General features: G+C 36.6%; 1 protein-coding gene across 2 annotated transcripts in view; it reads left to right on the top strand.

Annotated features, from left to right (window-relative positions):
- Positions 1–419: 419 nt before the first annotated feature.
- Positions 420–17,529, top strand: part of LOC140928238 (uncharacterized) — a 77,478-nt gene continuing 60,368 nt past the window's right edge. Inside the window, exons 1-15 of one of the 2 annotated variants that reach the window (XM_073377958.1) lie at positions 420–578; positions 719–816; positions 3,691–3,744; positions 7,404–7,463; positions 7,859–7,980; positions 9,033–9,151; positions 9,719–9,789; positions 11,177–11,250; positions 11,624–11,699; positions 11,991–12,079; positions 14,009–14,103; positions 14,531–14,617; positions 16,124–16,184; positions 16,504–16,546; positions 17,092–17,169. In XM_073377958.1, coding sequence (XP_073234059.1) covers positions 539–578; positions 719–816; positions 3,691–3,744; positions 7,404–7,463; positions 7,859–7,980; positions 9,033–9,151; positions 9,719–9,789; positions 11,177–11,250; positions 11,624–11,699; positions 11,991–12,079; positions 14,009–14,103; positions 14,531–14,617; positions 16,124–16,184; positions 16,504–16,546; positions 17,092–17,169 — 1,167 coding nt within the window. In that variant the 5' untranslated portion in view covers positions 420–538. The remainder of the gene's footprint in view (positions 579–718; positions 817–3,690; positions 3,745–7,403; positions 7,464–7,858; positions 7,981–9,032; positions 9,152–9,718; positions 9,790–11,176; positions 11,251–11,623; positions 11,700–11,990; positions 12,080–14,008; positions 14,104–14,530; positions 14,618–16,123; positions 16,185–16,503; positions 16,547–17,091; positions 17,170–17,529) is intronic. The other variant, XM_073377959.1, reaches the window with a different exon arrangement.

The following is a 17,529-nucleotide window of genomic DNA, read 5'->3' on the forward strand; positions in this document are numbered from 1 at the left end:
CAATCTGAAGATTTGTGATAGTTCCCACGTCTCATGCGATCGCGTAGTTCTTCTGGAAATTTTTATGAATCACAGAGAAATGCTTGTCAAAAGATAGTTTGGTATGTTGCTGACTGCTTCACAAAATCGATTTACAAAATCGAACAATGGATCGGAAAAGGCTTTGTTCTAAAGCCATGGAAACTTTTAAGATCTGAACTTCGAATAAAAATATTCAGGTCTGTGATCCTTCCATGAATAATAATAAGAAAAACGCATTCGAAAAATTGTTTTTGGACGAAAAATTGATTGCCCCATCTGTGACCCGCCCCGAACATTCCCACTTTTTCCTAGGTCCCAGCCCTACCTCGGAAAGTAAAATTTTAGCACACACCTAATATGGTAATTTCTTCGGCAGCCCCAAGCAGAGAGCACAGGAAGGCACATGAACAGTATGATATGAGTGTGTGACAAAAACGATTTGGGATTGTCGCCGTGACTTTGGCCATATAAAAGGGGATTATATCCTTAATCGACACTGTAATCGGTCGAAGAAGCCATGGCAGATGAATCCGCGGAAATGGAGTCAGGTCTCTTAGGTAAATCTCGTAGTTTCTACGCCATTTTTTTCACCACACTTGCGGCGCACTTCCGTAAAGAAACCCAGTCACTACCATATCATTTTGGTTCGTTACCGTTGCCTGATTTTATTTCTTTTTTTGTGTGATCACGTCCTTAGAAAATGTGCAGTCGGCTATCAGACGAAACATAGAATTATCTTTTATCAAGAAAGCGAAAATAGAATTCAAGGGTGATCGCTCAGAAGGTCGAATTTTGGTAAGTACACATAGCGTTCCTACTATCTTCGACGTCTCACTTTTATCTAAAGTGATATCGCTGTGTTTTCTGAATGAAACGTACAATTAAATGCTTAGATTGTATAAAAAATTTTCTAAAGATGCATTATTTTGCAGTATTCTTTTGCACGTTGGTGTATTCGTGATCTGTATCTTCTTTGCTGTCTGCCAACCGCTTAATTACGAGTCAAAACATTCCTCTTCTGTCAATTGTCCGCTCGAACAAAAGAACGCCATAGGTAATGCATTAAGGGTTTCTTAGGAACGTTTGATCCCAGGGAAATGGCAGAAAACAACAACTGTTTAATTAAAAGTGGTCTAAGCTCTCTAAACTTTCTAATTTTTGAATTGATTGCAGCCATGTCTAGGTTCAAGCAGATTAGCGTGTCTACGTTAGTAGTTGCTTTAAGGGTCATTAGATGATCTTGCTAAGCTAACAATATTATGAGAGCTTGTTGGTTGTGGGGTGTGTTATGTGTAAATTATTAATAATGGGTCAAACTAGTTTCTTTGGGAAATGAAAGCTCAATTCTCATTTCAGATAATTTTAATTTTTCCCGAATCCATCTCGTGTTTTTGTAAATATTTTCCCGATGTTTATTGATTTCGAAGTTCGATATCACAGCTAATGATTCAATTATAACCCCGGAAAATAGTATTGCCTGTGGGAATTGTCGTCTTCCGTTTTTAAAAATGGAATTAAGCAAAACAGAAGGGTGAAAAGTGAATTTCATTTACTGTAAATGGAAAACAATTCCTTAGAGACTGGTCCATATAGAATGAATGATTTATTATTAAGCTTTTATAATTAACATTATTTTCAGTTACCGTCGTCTTCAGTGATGACATGCTTCATGAGTCAGTCGTTATGAATTTATTCATGTAGAAAATTTTCAGATACACAGTCCATGTTGTAATAATATTGACATTGCTTTTCTGTCAGCAAAGCAAAGTTTGTCTTGTGTCGTGGGTCAGTCAGCTTTTCCTCAGGCAGTTGTTTGGTATTTGAAAAGTCCTTTGGACACTGTAGATGCCCACAATAGGCCAGCCAAAATATTACATTGTCAGACCTGCCATACCCCTGATAAAGGAAAGTCTGAAGAGACTATACAAAAGTAGTGAGATTCAATTTTTTTTCCTGATCGAGTGCCAATCAAGATTTCCATTGGGGGAATTAAATGTTTATTTAAATGCTACCTTGCTTTATTTGTAGTCCCTGTTGTAAGAAGATGCCACTTTATTTGATGACTCTAATAGGTCAGCACTAGGATGAAACAATAGCAAGGGGTCATTTCCGGATAACAGGGCTGTCACTGAGGGCGAGGGGCCGGACATTTCCCCCAGCTTCTATGAGCACAACCCCTGGCTACTTTCATAGGCAGTAAAAGGAAAATAAAACCAAAAGGAGTACTTATCAGTTCAATTCCTTGCCTGATATTCCCAGCAACTTGAAACCTTAGTGACAGCCCTACGATAAGCCAACTTCATGACCAAAATGTTCGACAAAGTGGCATAAAGGCTTAAACATTAGCTACTGTCAGTTTTTTTAATATTTGTTTTTTTACACATTTCTGAAAAGGCACTCTTCCTCTGTATTTCAGAATACTTTTTCCTTAAAAAACCGTGACATTGTGAGACTTGTCATTAGGCTGAGAAAATTGTGTGCAAGTACCCAAACCTCAGGCCCCAAAAGCCTCTGAAAGTTGTTGTTTTTTTTACATAATTCAGGGTAGATGCTTCAGTTGTTTTGCAGATAACATGATAAAACTTTTAGTTAATAGAACAAAATTTTAATAACCAATTCAGCATTTTCTGTTTAATGTGAGAGATTGGACTGTCTCCACACTAGCGGGCCACCAGTGAATAATATTGTCTTTTATTATATACTACCATAAGTTAAAAAGTCTGACTTCATTGATTTTGCGAGAAATCATCAAATTCTTTTGTTTCTGCTTCAAACTAAAGAATGTCGACCTGTTTTTTGCATACACTGTACATTATTAGTCTCACTTGCGTAAGCAGCGAGACTCATAATCTGCAATGCATTTTCACATTTTTGGTTGTATTTTATACACAAATAGGGGGTCATTGTGCCAGGCGTTTCTAGCAGAGACCGTGGAAACTGAGACTAAGAATTGTTGCCTGATTGAAGTCACACATGTTTAGGAAAGACTAAATTTAGAGCTTTTCCGAAACATGTCAGTCCACAAATTCTATCACTTCAAAGCGTTGATTACTTTGGAACAAGTGAACACTACTGAGTAGTTGAATAAAAAAAAAAGAATCTTAATTAGCAAAACTGCGATGTTCACGTGTTCTAAACTTTCATGGGTCTTGTGATGAGAATGCAGTATATTTTCGACGATGTTTGAAATAATGTGCCATGTAAATGACTTTTTGATCTCTGGCAATGATGTTATTTCTCTGGAATCGAGACCCTTGAATTTTCTTGTATTTATACATGTGTATACACTGTAGCCTGTGGCCGCAGACGTATTTCTGGTCATCGCTAACACGCATACTAAATCTGCTCAGAAACAAGTAAAGAGTATCCACGTCGAGAAAGTGGAAAGTAAAAAACCTTTAGCGAGTAAATCTAATTAATCACCTCCTCATTTCTTGATCTAATCTCGAAGCGAGCGAGACTGAATGCCGATGCAAGTGCGTTCTTGTTTCAAGTAAAAGTAGGGGAAATGGCCAAAAACATACAAGGCAATGTTTTTCTTCTCAATAAAAGGTTGCATTCAAAGATTCAGGCAATTCTGGCCATAAAAGAAAATCGACTTAAGACATGACATAAGACAGTTATCTCTTTATTATTGTATTTAACACTTGATTGTTTTTTAAATCTTAGGCCCTTTCTGCACACAGATTTTATGTCCTTACCATTTCCAAGAATGGATGTAAGGTACAGTAATGCAGTTGATGTTGTTTAAAAGAGTATCATTTATTTGCGAAGTGTTTAGTTACACTGCGCATGAGTACATGTCAATGTATTAGTCAGTTCTGTCACTAAGATTTCATATTCCTGGCTACAGTGCAGCTCAGATATGAGCGACCAACGCACACGCAAAATGTGGGAAACGAAAATGAATTGAATGACTGGGGAGATCTTTTGGTTTTATATTCTCTTTGTTGCCATGAAAGTAGCTGGGGGAAGCCCCCGGCTCCTGCCAGCCCTTAGTGGCAGCCCTGTTTGTAAAGTATGTGATAATTAAGGCATGTTTTGTTGTATGTGGTATTTGACATAAATTGAAATGCAATCTTGGTAAATGCTTTGAAAAGATTTCTTTACTACAGTTGATGATGGTCTATCATCAAATATGACCATCAGAGTGGTAATCTCCCATTTACATGCAAGCCCCCCCCAGAAAAAAAGAAAAAAAAAAGCAACAACAACTACACACACATACACATGCATGGCCTCTGCATTAGCTTTCCATTGCTTTACTCTTCTGAGTTATTATGAAGACCCACATGTGACCTGTACACTGATGAAAAGAACAAAACATACATGTAGAATGAAGATGATGTGACCTGAGGGAGTATACCGTCATGGTCATTTCTTCATTTAGATTTGTATTCTTACTGTTCACATCATCTTCACTCTAATATAGACAGGGCTTCTGATATTTTGCGCGGTCGCGGACCCGCGAAATTCAGGTATTTCTGCCAAATCCTGCGAAATTCCCCAAAAAACGCGAATTACCGCGAAATCCGCCGGAAATATTTCCAAATACATGTCGGCAAAACATATTTAATACTTATCTTGGTTATTAGACCTGTTTTATTCACCCCAAACGTCCAAATTTATCTTGAAACTTCGTCATGTCACTGCAACGAGTAAACAACGTCTCAAAACTGCCAGGCGTTCTTAGATGAATGTTGCGAAAAACTGGGCACTAACCATAATGTTTATAGCTTTAGCATTCGCTCATTTCTCGAGCGAACTGTTGTTGAAAGAGCAAATGATCATCCCTGTTAAAAAAATGTTAAACAACGCTGGTCATATCGACGCAAAATTGATCGATTTTAGCGAAATTTCCCCCAAAAAATCCAGCGAAATCGGCTGTTTTTTACAGATTGTTTCTTGGCCAAGTTTCCCCCCGAAATTTCCCGTGAAATCAGCCGATTCTTCTAAGAATTTGCCCCTGAAAATCCTTCGAAATTTGACTTTTCTCCCGCGAAAATCCCGCGAAATCAGCCGATTTTTCCGCGAATTTGCCCCTGAAAATCCCGCGAAATTTTGCTTTTTTTTCCGCAAAATATCAGAAGCCCTGTATAGAGTAACCTGGACACTTGCCACTGGGTGAATGCACAAGCTATAAGTGTCTTAATAGTACTGTGTTCACCTTTGCAAGAAACGTGTACCTTAGAGTAATTAAAACTTCACATGAAAAGCTTGATAGTTGAAAGTGCACTGTTCACAGCATTTGCCTGTTTCAAGCATGTTATATATGGCTATTTTGAGAAAGGTTGTCGGAAAAAATGTGCATGCGACAATCTCGAAAGGTAATATGGGATATGATCAGTACACTGTTCCTGACACTGTAGCTGTCAAACCTACTTTTGTTGCTTTCATTTAGCACTCGCAAACGTATGTTCCATGGCCTCTTAAAGTGCCATTCTTTTAAATTTCTATGAAGAACAGTGAACTCAACCTTTTGCCTTGGGATTGTCGCAGGCACTTTTTCCGACAACCTTTCTCGAAATAGCTATATACATGTACTATTGGCAGGGCTTCTGATAGGTTGCGGAAGAAAAAGTCAAATTTCGCGGGATTTTTAGGGACAAATTCGCGGAAAAATTGGCTGATTTAGCCGGAATTTCACGAGAGTTTTCGGGGCAAACTTCATCAAAAAGCAATCGGTGAAAAAACGGCCGATTTTGTGGTTATTTTCAGGGCAAATTTAACTAGAAATCGATCGGTTTTGCACTGATCAGACCAGCATTTTTAACGTTTTTCTAACAGAGGTCATCATTAATTTTGCTCTTTCAACAACAATACGCTCCAGAAAAGAACCAATGGCAAAGCCTTTAACTTCATGGCTAGTGCCCAGTTTTTCGCAACATAATCTATGCCTGGTAGTTTCGGAACGTTATTTGCACGTTTCAGTGACGAAGTTCCAAGATAAATCTGCAAGTTTACGGCAAGTAAATAGCCCCTATAGCTGAAATAAGTTTCAAATATGTTGTACAGACATGTATTTTATAAGATATCTACCAAATTTCGGGGTATTTTTTGTGTTTTTGTGAATTTCGCGGCATTTCGCAGATTTACGGTTCCGCGACGACGCGAGATATCAGAAGCCCTGTCTTGGAGTTTGAACTGGCATTCATTATATTCATTATATAACAGCCAATATTTTGCGACGCCACCACTGGTTTCCCCTCAACATGACGTCTGAGAACCGAGCACAGAAATTTCATACCGTCTCTACCCAGATCTGGTTAGTTCTCTGATTGGTTGATAATTTGCTTCATCCAATAATTAGAAGCACTGCCCAGATCTGGGTAATGTTGTGTCATCAGTATGGAATTCCTGCACTTGTTTCTGAGACATTTTTGTGGGGAAACCAGTGCTGGTGTCACAAAATGTTTTGATTGGCTTAGCCATCATGGTATATGAGCCATTATATCATGCTCTCCATATATGGTCATTGTACATGTACTTGTCAGTTTAAAATTGGAAGCTAGCTGAGATTTTTTTTCGAAGGATAGAATGGCACCCAAAGAAAATCGTTTCAATTCTTCAAATACTAGAAAATGCAATTTCATCGGGGGAAAAAAAAACAACCAAACAAAAAAGCCACAAAAGTTTGTTTAAAAGTTTATCCATGAAAAACACATGAAACTAAAATACCCCCACCAGCCACGAAAGAAGACAATTATTGTTTCTTAATGATCGCAAAGCCACTCGCCGATAGATACAGTTGTAACTGCAGCTTGTTTATCCAACATTTTAAAGGAGTATAAATCACTAGCAACTAGCTACAAATACAAGCTATGCAGCCATTCACTACAGCAATCCAGGCGTCAGTACACATATAGCTTCTTCTCTCGTCCAGCAAAACCAGGTGGCGGCTTCAAACAACTTCTTAACAAGCTTTGCATGAGTTTCTGAATGGCGACAGAGGGAATGGTAATCCTCCATTGTTCTTACTATTGTGACAGCACCGAAAATCCAAATTCACAGTAATTTCGAAGGCTTTACTTCAAAATTCTTTTTTTTCTCATTATCTGCAAGTTTTTAGCTGTCCTGTTGGGTAAAATCCAAGAATCCCAATGAGGTTTCAATAATGTTCATTGCTGTAATGTTTTGATTTTTCATTCATCCAGTCCGTTTTTAATAGAACAATTATTCCACTCGCGCTTGTTGAATATGAGATTATTATAGCCAACTCAGCGCCACGTGCCTCGTAGGCTATCTTCCATCTCATATCCAACGTGCACTCGTGGAATAATTGTTAATTATAATTAAATAATAATTATTTATGGGCAAAATTTTCAGTGGCTGTACTTTAAATTTATTCTTCTCGGTCTGAAACTGTTTTCTTTTTATTTTAGGTGGACTTCAGCATGCATATTTTGGAGATACAGAAAATTGAGAGTAGTAAGCCTCTTTTAGTAAGTCAGCTCTCAATTCTTCAGTAATTAACAATTGTTGGATTTGGCTTTCGTATCATCTGAAGAATTATGGAGTTCTCAGAGGATAACTATAAATTTACCGTTTGAGTTATATTGGTTGGTGTGTAGACTGTTGAAGACAAGGTTATATTGTATGTTAGCTTTGACAGTGACAACAGCATTCAAGTTTCATGACATTGCTTTTATTTTCTATCCAGTATTATAGTTAATGATATATTTCCTAAGGGTACATAAGTTTTTACAGCATAGGTGAGAACTCATACTATTTTAATACAATTTTGTAATATTCTGATGGTAACATGTTTTGTTTACTGAATGATAGTACACATTAAGGGCTAGACTTAACATAACATGTATTTTTAAATTATTTTCAGATAACGCTGACATGTGGTGATAAGCCATGTTATTTCCGAGTTTCTCAGCCACGAGACAGTATAGAGATAATTGCTCATATTTTGGCTTCACTAAAGTCCAACTTCCCAGCTGGCAACCCTGAGTAAGTACATGTACAGTGGAACCTCGATATAACGAGGTTTCATCATATAGAGGTTCTTTTCCATAAATTTTGCTATTACTGGGGTTAAAAAAATCATACCAAGGGTTTCATTATGTGGAGGTACAGTACAATATCAAGGTTAAACTTTACATGGAGTAGAAATTTTGTGGTCCTTCTGAAACAGACAAATATTATATTGCATTGTTATTACTAGTGTCTGTGCTCATTAACTTTAGGAAATGTATTCATGTTAATGGATTTTAATTAATACTAAGCTCCTTTTCCTTATCACTATACCTGTGGCGTTCACAAGGGGATGCTGTCAACGCTGTCTAAAGCGCAAAGTTACTAAATTTTGTTCAATGGGCTGCAAGCGCTGTGACAAACGAATTTGTTTGGCATGCTTTCCCAACCACATCGGTGCCGTCTGAGATGCGTCACAAGGGCGCGAAATTCAAACTGCAAACTACAGATTGTGCATTGTAGTATATATTTGAATGATTTGGACTCAAGGCATTAGTGACATTTATTTTATTGTATAAAGGTTCTTTCTTGATAATTTTAACTGCTATTGTTCATGTTATAAAAAAATTAGAGACTTTTTTTCCCTTCTCATTCTCGAAGCATTTTAAATAAATAGTGATCATGGCTATTTTATAAATTTTGCAGATGTTTATCTTCCTCAAATTAGTTCCATGATTCACTGTTTGGAGTAATTGTAAGCTAGAATTAAAGATCATTCCTTGCTGAACATTTTTTGTCTTAAGTGTTTGCATTTTTCTTTGTAGTTTTCTAGATATAAGAAACTTTTTGAGGAAGGGTAGAAAATGAGTCTGTAGCTACTGCAGATCTAATTAGCTCCCGGGAATAAGGGGTCATGTTTCCTTGGTCTCCTGTGGGGCTTAAATGGTTAACAGTGTGGTGTTCCAAAAAGTAACTGTAACCCCCGAAAGGGATTTTTTCTGTACATTTTTTCTGTACATTTTTTTTTACTGAAGCTGGTTGCTGTCTTTAACTGAACATTGATGTTATTTTTTGTTGCGCTTCATAAGCCGACTTCTAAGGGTGGTATATGGTCCACCAGAGGAAAGTGATGAGCGGCAAGCACAAGTAACAACACTTGTAAATAACCTGCGAAATACAGAAGGAGACATTGAAACAGGACCATGTGGTGAGCATTGACCCTATCACTCTCAACCCTTTAAACCCTGAAATCAACCTGTAGATTCTCCTCACTGTTCTCCATGTTTCTATTGTTCTGTTTGAGAGAATTTGTTTAAATGATAAAACATCAAGACAGTTCATCATTGGCCATCATTTCATTCATTCTCTTCACCTGCACATTTGATATGACAGTGATATTGTTAAAAATAAGTTATTTGGTGTAATAATTTAATCCATGTCACTAGAGTGATACTGGTTTTTATTCCTGGGGATAAGGAATTGAATATATAATCCTGCTATTGTGTGTTTTCACATGACGTCATGGCAGCCATATTTGTGTCCCAAAACAATGAAACGGCGGCCATGTTTGTGTCCCAAACCAGTCCTCTGGGGGTTGAACTCTTTTCTTATGTAAACGCTTTCTTTTGTTCCAATAAATCTGCATAGATGCTGGCCACGTGAGTGAAAACACTCTATAAGCCATCCCTTTTTTTGTTATTGCTGGATACAGACAGTAGATAGTCAAGTTTGAGTAATGTGTATGTTCTGAAATAATTTATTCTGGTTTCCTTAGGTGGATTTACAAAAGTCTATGTTTCCATTTGTGACTTTTATGGACAGCCACATTTAGAAGAAGTTGTTTGGGTATGTCTTATTTTATCATCCGTCTATGCCTCTTTGTTCATTAACCCATTTGCCAGGGCTTCTGATATTTTGCGCGGTCGTGGATTCGCAAAGTTCAGGTATTTCTGCGAAATCCCGCGAAATTCCCAAAAAAACGTGAAATACCGCGAAATCTGCCAGAAATATTACCAAATACATGTCGGCAAAACATATCTAATACTTATCTTGGCTATTAGACCTGTGATATTCACCCCAAACGTCCAAATTTATCTTGAAACTTTGTCACTGCAATGAGTATTAAAACAACGTCCCAAAACTACCAGGCGTTTTTAGATGAACGTTGGGAAAAACTGGGCGCTAACCATAATGTTAATAGCCTTAGCATTCACTCATTTCTCGAGTGAACTGTTGTTGAAAGAGCAAATGATTATCCCTGTTAAAAAAACGTTAAACAATGCTGGTCATATAGACGCAAAATTGATCAATTTTAGCGTAATTTGCCCAAAAAATCCAGGGAAAAGTTTTTTACTGATTGTTTCTTGGCGAAGTTTCCTCCCGAAATTTCACCTGAAATCGGCCGATTTTTCTAAGAATTTGCCCCTGAAAATCCCGCGAAATTTTGCTTTTTTTTCCGCAAAATATCAGAAGCCCTGATTTGCCCCTGAACCACTCATAACCGCCCATGTGGATCCACATCCCTTCTACCTCTTGTGATGTCATCAGTTTTAATGGTCAAGCACAACTTTGTCCGCTACAAGTAACTTGTGCAGAGTGAAGAGATCTTTCAAACCATACCAGAATGAGCAGGTTTCAATCAAGGACACCCCAGAAAAAGGCAAAAAAACCATGTAACGTTGACCTGAAAATTTCCATGAAAATCTTGTTCCACTACTGACCTTACTATGTACTTTCCTTTCCTCTAATCCTAATATCCTAAGAGCTTTCCCAAAAACCTTTCCCACCAAAATGAAGCCTACTAAATCCCCAACCAAAAAAAAATGAGGCGAGAAAAGCGTATAAAGAGGGAGGAGAGAAAGTGAAAAGTAAAAGTCATGACTGTTGTGTCACTTTTAAGCCAAAAAACTATTTCAAACTTTTGCTTTCTGCCCATGCCCGAACTTCGCAAGCTGATATTTTGCATCTCGATCAGAAGGCCACAAGGTGTGCGACCTGTAGACGACTTTGTGCTAAGTTTTAGCTCTTTATAGCATGACAGCTTGATGACCAGAAAACTGCTCAACTAGCTTCAAAACGTGTTTTTCTGCCAAATTTCCAGAGGCAGATGAGGGGCATGGTTAAGTCAATAAGAGAATTCAATTGATTTGAAATAATTATGAAAGAGTATGAATTGTAGTGGTTAAATTAATGTATTGTTGTATCCTGTTTTTTTTCCCTTTCTACAATTTAGGATATTGACACAATTTACTTATCACTTAATACCAAAGTACTGAACATCCAGGACTTTGACCACTTAGACCAAAAGTAAGTCAAAAGATTTTCATATTTTTCTTATGATAGAAATTAGTTGTCACATGTACGTGTATGCCACAGTTTGTCTTAAATTCTGAAATGCACAAAGGCTCGGTGTAGCCAGGTCTCATAAGATTGTCCTTTTTTCTCCATTTTAGGTCGTTAGATTAAGTAAGGCCTTTTACATAATGATATTTAATACAATTAAACTTATTGAGAATACAAGTTCCAAGGTTGATTACCACTTGTGTGCCTCTCAATTCTTGTTTTTTTTTTTTTGTGAAAGCAATGTCAATAAAATTATTTGTTAGTTTTAAGGATACTTGCAACTTTAATGTTCAACATTAAGAATTTAATTCTTTCTGTTAAATATGGAACCTTTCAGGGATTTGGTTCCCATTATTTCAACACTGGAGTACAATGATTGGTTTACTAAAGTGACATGTGATTCATTCAAACTGGTAAGTGATATTCTCATTCTCATGCATGCATTGTTTATTTAAAGAATTCATAAAAAAAAGAAAAATTTTACAGGAAGCCATTGAAGAGCAGAACAGAGCTTTTGTTTGGCATGCAGTTAACTTTGTCAGTGTGTGGTCCAATGTATAATAAACAACAAAGGGCCCAAGGTAGAGCCTTGAGCAACTCCAACAGATACTGCAGTTGGGTCAGACTGGGTATTTGCCACAGCAGGTAACTAGGCTTCCAATGAACAAATTTTAAAGTAAACAACAGTGTTCTTTTTGTTTCAGGGATCTGAGGTCTGTGATGCAATTATAAGAGTCATCAAAAAATCATCGTCAATTGAAGAGTTAGTTCTGGATAATGTTGGGTTTGGAAGGTAATTTCTCTGGATAGTACGATTCAATTATTTATGTTTGCATGGGGCATTATACGGTAAACTTGAGGGCAAGTTGATTTATTGAAAAATATATTATTTAGATTTTTGATTTGTAGTCAATAAATAACAATTATTCACTGAAGTGGAGGTGGCTAGTCCTGGATATTTACCGAACTGCGAAGCAGTGAGGTAAATATCCAGGACTAGCCACCGACACTGAGGTGAATAATTGTTTTAGTATATACTAAAACAGTGAGATAATTGAGTACAAAAACGACAATTTTTAACTCAAATACTGTTGCCAACGATTACAATTTTGGCGCGTAATGACCGGGCGGCCGCGACCGTCGCTTTTTCTTGCCGACAACTAAAACTTTTGAAGGCATTTGTTTAGCTCTTGCGGGGAAATTTCTTCAAAAGGAGTTGTGAATTCTTTTTGTATTTAAAATCATTCTATAAAAAAGATTATTAAATTTAGTTTTAAGCTTATTTATGAACAACTCAACTGAATAAAGTAAGCAAAACTTAAGCTTCATTTGCATTTGTAAACAAAAACTTTTTCACCGGTTTTATCGATAAATTCGTGTCAAAAAGACAAAGCTTTACCTGTTAAAACTTCCAATCCGAACTTCGTCACCTTCTTCGTGTATTTCGGAAACAGCTTGCTTGATTAGTTCTGAAATTTCTTTGTTTGTTTACGGCAGCAAACCGGGAAGGCATTTTGCTTGCAACTTACATGAGTTTGGCGTCGCTCGCTCCGAGGAACTGGAGGTGAATCAGTGAATAGTGCAGGATATTCACTGATTGAGTAGCCAATCAGAGCGCGCGAAAAACACTATCCACTGTTTTAGTATATACTAATAAGTATATATATATAGTTTATACGACATATTATTGTAGCTATTTTTTTATTTTATTTTAATTTTTTTCCATTATTAATTATTAGATTTGTAAGTTAGACTTTCTGTTTTTTTTTCTTCTTTCCTTTTCCAAATTTGTTAATTAAATCGGAAGAGCCACACAGTGGAGATTTAATAAAGATACTGTACTATACTATACTGTACTGCTGTATAGATGTAGAGCACTTAAACCGCATTTATAGATGTATTGTCTTGCACAACAGAGCTGGGCTCTAATTAAACTGTTGACCCTAGTTTTTCCTTGTATATCCCCAATCTCCCAAGTCATTAACTTAAGGGCTTAGGGACTATGTACATTGTGAAACTCATTTCACACCTTAGAGAACATCCACAATAAAAAAATACCATTGATGTACATGTACAAAAAAGTACCACGTTTCCTTTTTTAAGGACATAATATTTCAGAGTTTAGATAATACATGTAGGATTTGGTAAATAGACTCAGAAGGACCTCTTTTAATGTGTTTTTGTAGTTTTAATTAAAAATCAGGTTGTAAAGTGGTTTCAACCATAATTAAATCAATGTGTGATCTTTGAAAAACTCTGACCCTTGTTTACTTCTCACACTTCACTTGCTAGTGGTGATAGAGTTTACCAGGAAATAAAAAGTGGCCCATCAGGGGCGGATCTAGGGGGAGGGTGGGAGGAGTGCACACCCCGCGGCTTTCTAACACAACTGGTATTCTGCAAAAAAGTAAAATATTTGTGGTTTATTGGTGTTGAAGTAAAACATGAGACAAGGTTGATATGGTTGATATGTTGATGTGTATTCTCTGCAGTTCACATTATGTTATTGCCTAGTCAAAAGCCTTCTTTGTATTCGCTTTTAAAATTTGTTTATGTCACCAGTTGGTAACGCCATTCGTTAGTGGTGCACCCCCTACTAAGAAAAATCCTTGATCCGCCCCTGCACATGTAGCTATTGCCAGTGCAAATACTAACTAACAAATACTCTGTGTTGTTAAAGGGTATTGCTAAATACTAATACTTTGCTACAAATTCCTTTTAGAGATTACTGTCAAAAACTTGCCCTGGCTCTTACATCTAACCCCAAAACAGCTTTACATTCCTTGAGTTTGAATGGTAATGCTATTGAAGACAGAGGTATGTTTTGTAACAGAATCAAAATCATCCATAAAAAACAGTCTGCCCTAGTAGAGATTCATATAGTATTAAAAATGGTAGACGTCTGTCATGTTTCAGCACAATAATCTTCATGCCACTAAATAATATAATTATAAATCTCTCAGCTACATTACATAATTATATTGTGTCATCTACATTTCGTTATTTCTTTTTTTGGGTCGTTAAAATGCAAGGCAGCGTAATGGCAATAAAAATCAGGATGGTAGACCTGAAAGCCTCTATGAGAAAGAAATAATGCATTACTGTACGCATAGCAACAACAACAAAATCAAATAGCTTGTGCTGCATTACATCATTATCTTTTTGATACTGACTTCTGCAGTATTAAGTAAATCATTAAACGTTTGCTGTGTCTCTGTCTGATTTTTGTCTCCTTGATGTCAAGGTGTGATCCATTTATCTGGGGTGTTTAGCAAGCTCCCTCATGGCTTGGTGTCTCTTTCTCTCGCTGAGAATGGTATCACCCCCAAAGGTAATGCTGGATGTCTTGGAAACATGATAATAATGAACCTCTGTAATTTATATTACCCACACCCCAATATAACAACTGATTTTCTTTCCAGCTCACTGCACAATGTGTGGTAAGACTTAATATAACACATCCCTGCAGGGTTTGTACAGGTCATGGAAAACCTTGGAAGTCATGAAATGTAGCAGTTTCATTTTCCAGGCCTGGAAAGTCATGGAAATTTATTGTAGGGACGGGAAGTCATTGATAATTGAAGCTACATTTGTTATATTAGTTCGTGCACACTCCAAAACAAGGACAAAAAGATGTAATTAAACAGCTTTTAAAAATGGCACACATTTTTGTAGACACTAAAAAGTCATCTGTTAAACTGAGTTAGGTAAAAAAGGATAGCTTTAAAAGTTTCCATAAGTGAGAGCTACATGTGTATACCTAAAGTCATGCAAAACTGCAAAAGCTCATGCATAAAACTCACTGAAAGTCATGACATTTGAAGAGCTCAAAAGAGTAGGAACCCTGAAGGTGACTTGGGTAATAATAGTGACTTGGGTGACTAGGTTGACTTGGGTGACTTGCATAACTTGGTCAACTTGGGTTACTAGGGTGACAAGGGTGACTAGGGTGACTTGGATGACTTTGGTGACTAGGGTGACTAGAATGACGTCCGCGACTTGCATAAGTAGGGTGACTTGGGTGACTAGGGTGATTTGGGTGACCAGAGTGACTTAGGTGATTTGGGTGACTAAGGTGACTAGGGTGACTAGGGTGAAAGAGGGTCGTGTCTCATTTTCTAAGTGGTTTTCTGCTACTTATTCTCAGGAAAGTGATAGTTAGACTTTGTTAGGGTCTGGTCATTTGTTGTTTTATTCAAGTTGATTGTGATGTCAATATAATTTTCTGAGCTATTTTGTCATTTTTCCTTTACTTTTTTATTAATAATCTTAAGTACTTTGTTATACATAACTTTAAGGGGCACAATATTAGTTTATCTAGATGTGCCCCTCTCCTCTCCTTTTAATATACAATGAAATTCAATTTAAGTGTTGTAACTTCTATTTTACGCATTTTATTTCCTTTGTAAATCTTTATCTGTTACTATATTATTTTTCTCAGTTATATTTACATAACTATGTATCAGCTAGGAATTGGAGGAATAAATAAAATAAAAAAATAAAATAAAATAAATAAAATAGATGTCAATGTACTTTGAAGAAGTTTTATTTGAATGGTCACACCAGAGGATTTCTTCCACAGACTCAAAACCAGTCAATACAGCATCATAAATAGTGTCATTTCTCCTCAACTGAGTATTTCATGCATTGGCACCTCAGTAAGAGCCAGTTATAGTACAGTATAACAAACATTTATAGCACCATTTGAAAGTACTTCTTAAGAGTTTTCAGGGTCACATCAGGAGATTTGAACAACGTCACAATCATTGTCTCTATAATACCTTACATGATGCATAAGCGGGTTATAGTGATATTATCTCTGTACATCTTTCTGCAGGAGCAAGTTCACTTGGCCAGGCTTTAAAATCCAATAAATATAATGAAAGTTCTCTGCAGAGGTAAGTGAATTTGAAGATGCTGATCTTCACTTTAGACATCCTTTGTCTTTCCCGTCAAGACATGTTTGCAGTGCAGTTTTTACCTACGTTGCTGCTTGAAAGTTTTGTGATGCCTTTTTAACATGATTGTTTTATACAAACTTTTGACCACTTGGATAGTTTTCAGTAATGTAGATCAACTCAAATCGATGATGTCATGAAGGCAGACTTGTGCATTTAAGAGGGTTTCATTTTAAATTTTGATTTGTGGAAAACATGTCACGACGATATCAAAAACCTTGTCAAATCTTCACTGTTTTATGATTTTTTTTGGTGCCAGACTGGATCTCAGCAGAAATCCTTTCAAAGGAGAGGGAGTTGCAGTAAGTCAATGTTATGTTCATTATAGATAAAACGCTTTTCAGTGAAGCTGTATGCTTTTTCACCGACTGCCCCTTGCATCCTGCATCGGTAGGCTTTGCTTGTATTGTAAATTTTTTTATATCTTTTTTTGGGTTTATTCAGTTGGTTATAAGAATAATAATAATAAAATAATGCAGAAAGATTGCCATAAATTCACTGTCTTGAGATTTAGGATAATGTCACTTGCTCCTGAATCACGCCTGGCTGCCGAACCAGTGCATTCAAGCAATTTCTAGTCTTTGAATGTAAACTGACGTAATATTCACAGGTATTCTAGACTACATATAGGTTCCTTGTGTATTTTCCTTACACAACATATGCAGTGTTAGTGTGTAGGTCATTAGTTAAAGGCGACAGTTGACTCACTACCGTTCTTCATGGTACTTACATGTACAGTTGTATAAACCAACGATCTTTATTTATTTATTTCGTGACGTGTTTGTCTATTTATTTACTTTTTATTTAACAGTTAATGAATCTATATGGTTCTACGTTGATTTTCCAGGGATTGTGTGATTTTTTCGCCAAGCCAAACATTTTAACCTGTTTGGATCTGTCATCCACTGAATGTCCTCTTGATTTGGTAACTACATTCTATAATTTTATAATAAACCCTGCTGATCAGCTAATGCATGTGTACCGTTTTGCTTGACAAAATACAAGGAAAAAAAGAAAACAAAACAACGAAACAAATCATGACAAAACGAAACGAAAAATACGGACCAATTCCAAAAACAAAGCAAAAAGAAACAAACAAAACAAATAAAGGCAGGGAAGTCTTTTCTTTTAAGATCGACGTTGAAGGATTTAGATATCTGGTGAAAGTTGGTGGTCATAGATCGGGAAATGTTTAAGGAAAAATTAAATTCTTCAAGGGCCGGGAAAAATCAGGACATTTAAATTTGAGTTAAAAAATTGAGATATTTTGGAAGAAAGGTCGGGG

This window comes from Porites lutea, chromosome 2, assembly GCF_958299795.1.
Source record: "Porites lutea chromosome 2, jaPorLute2.1, whole genome shotgun sequence".
NCBI classification, from domain to species: Eukaryota; Metazoa; Cnidaria; class Anthozoa; order Scleractinia; family Poritidae; genus Porites; species Porites lutea.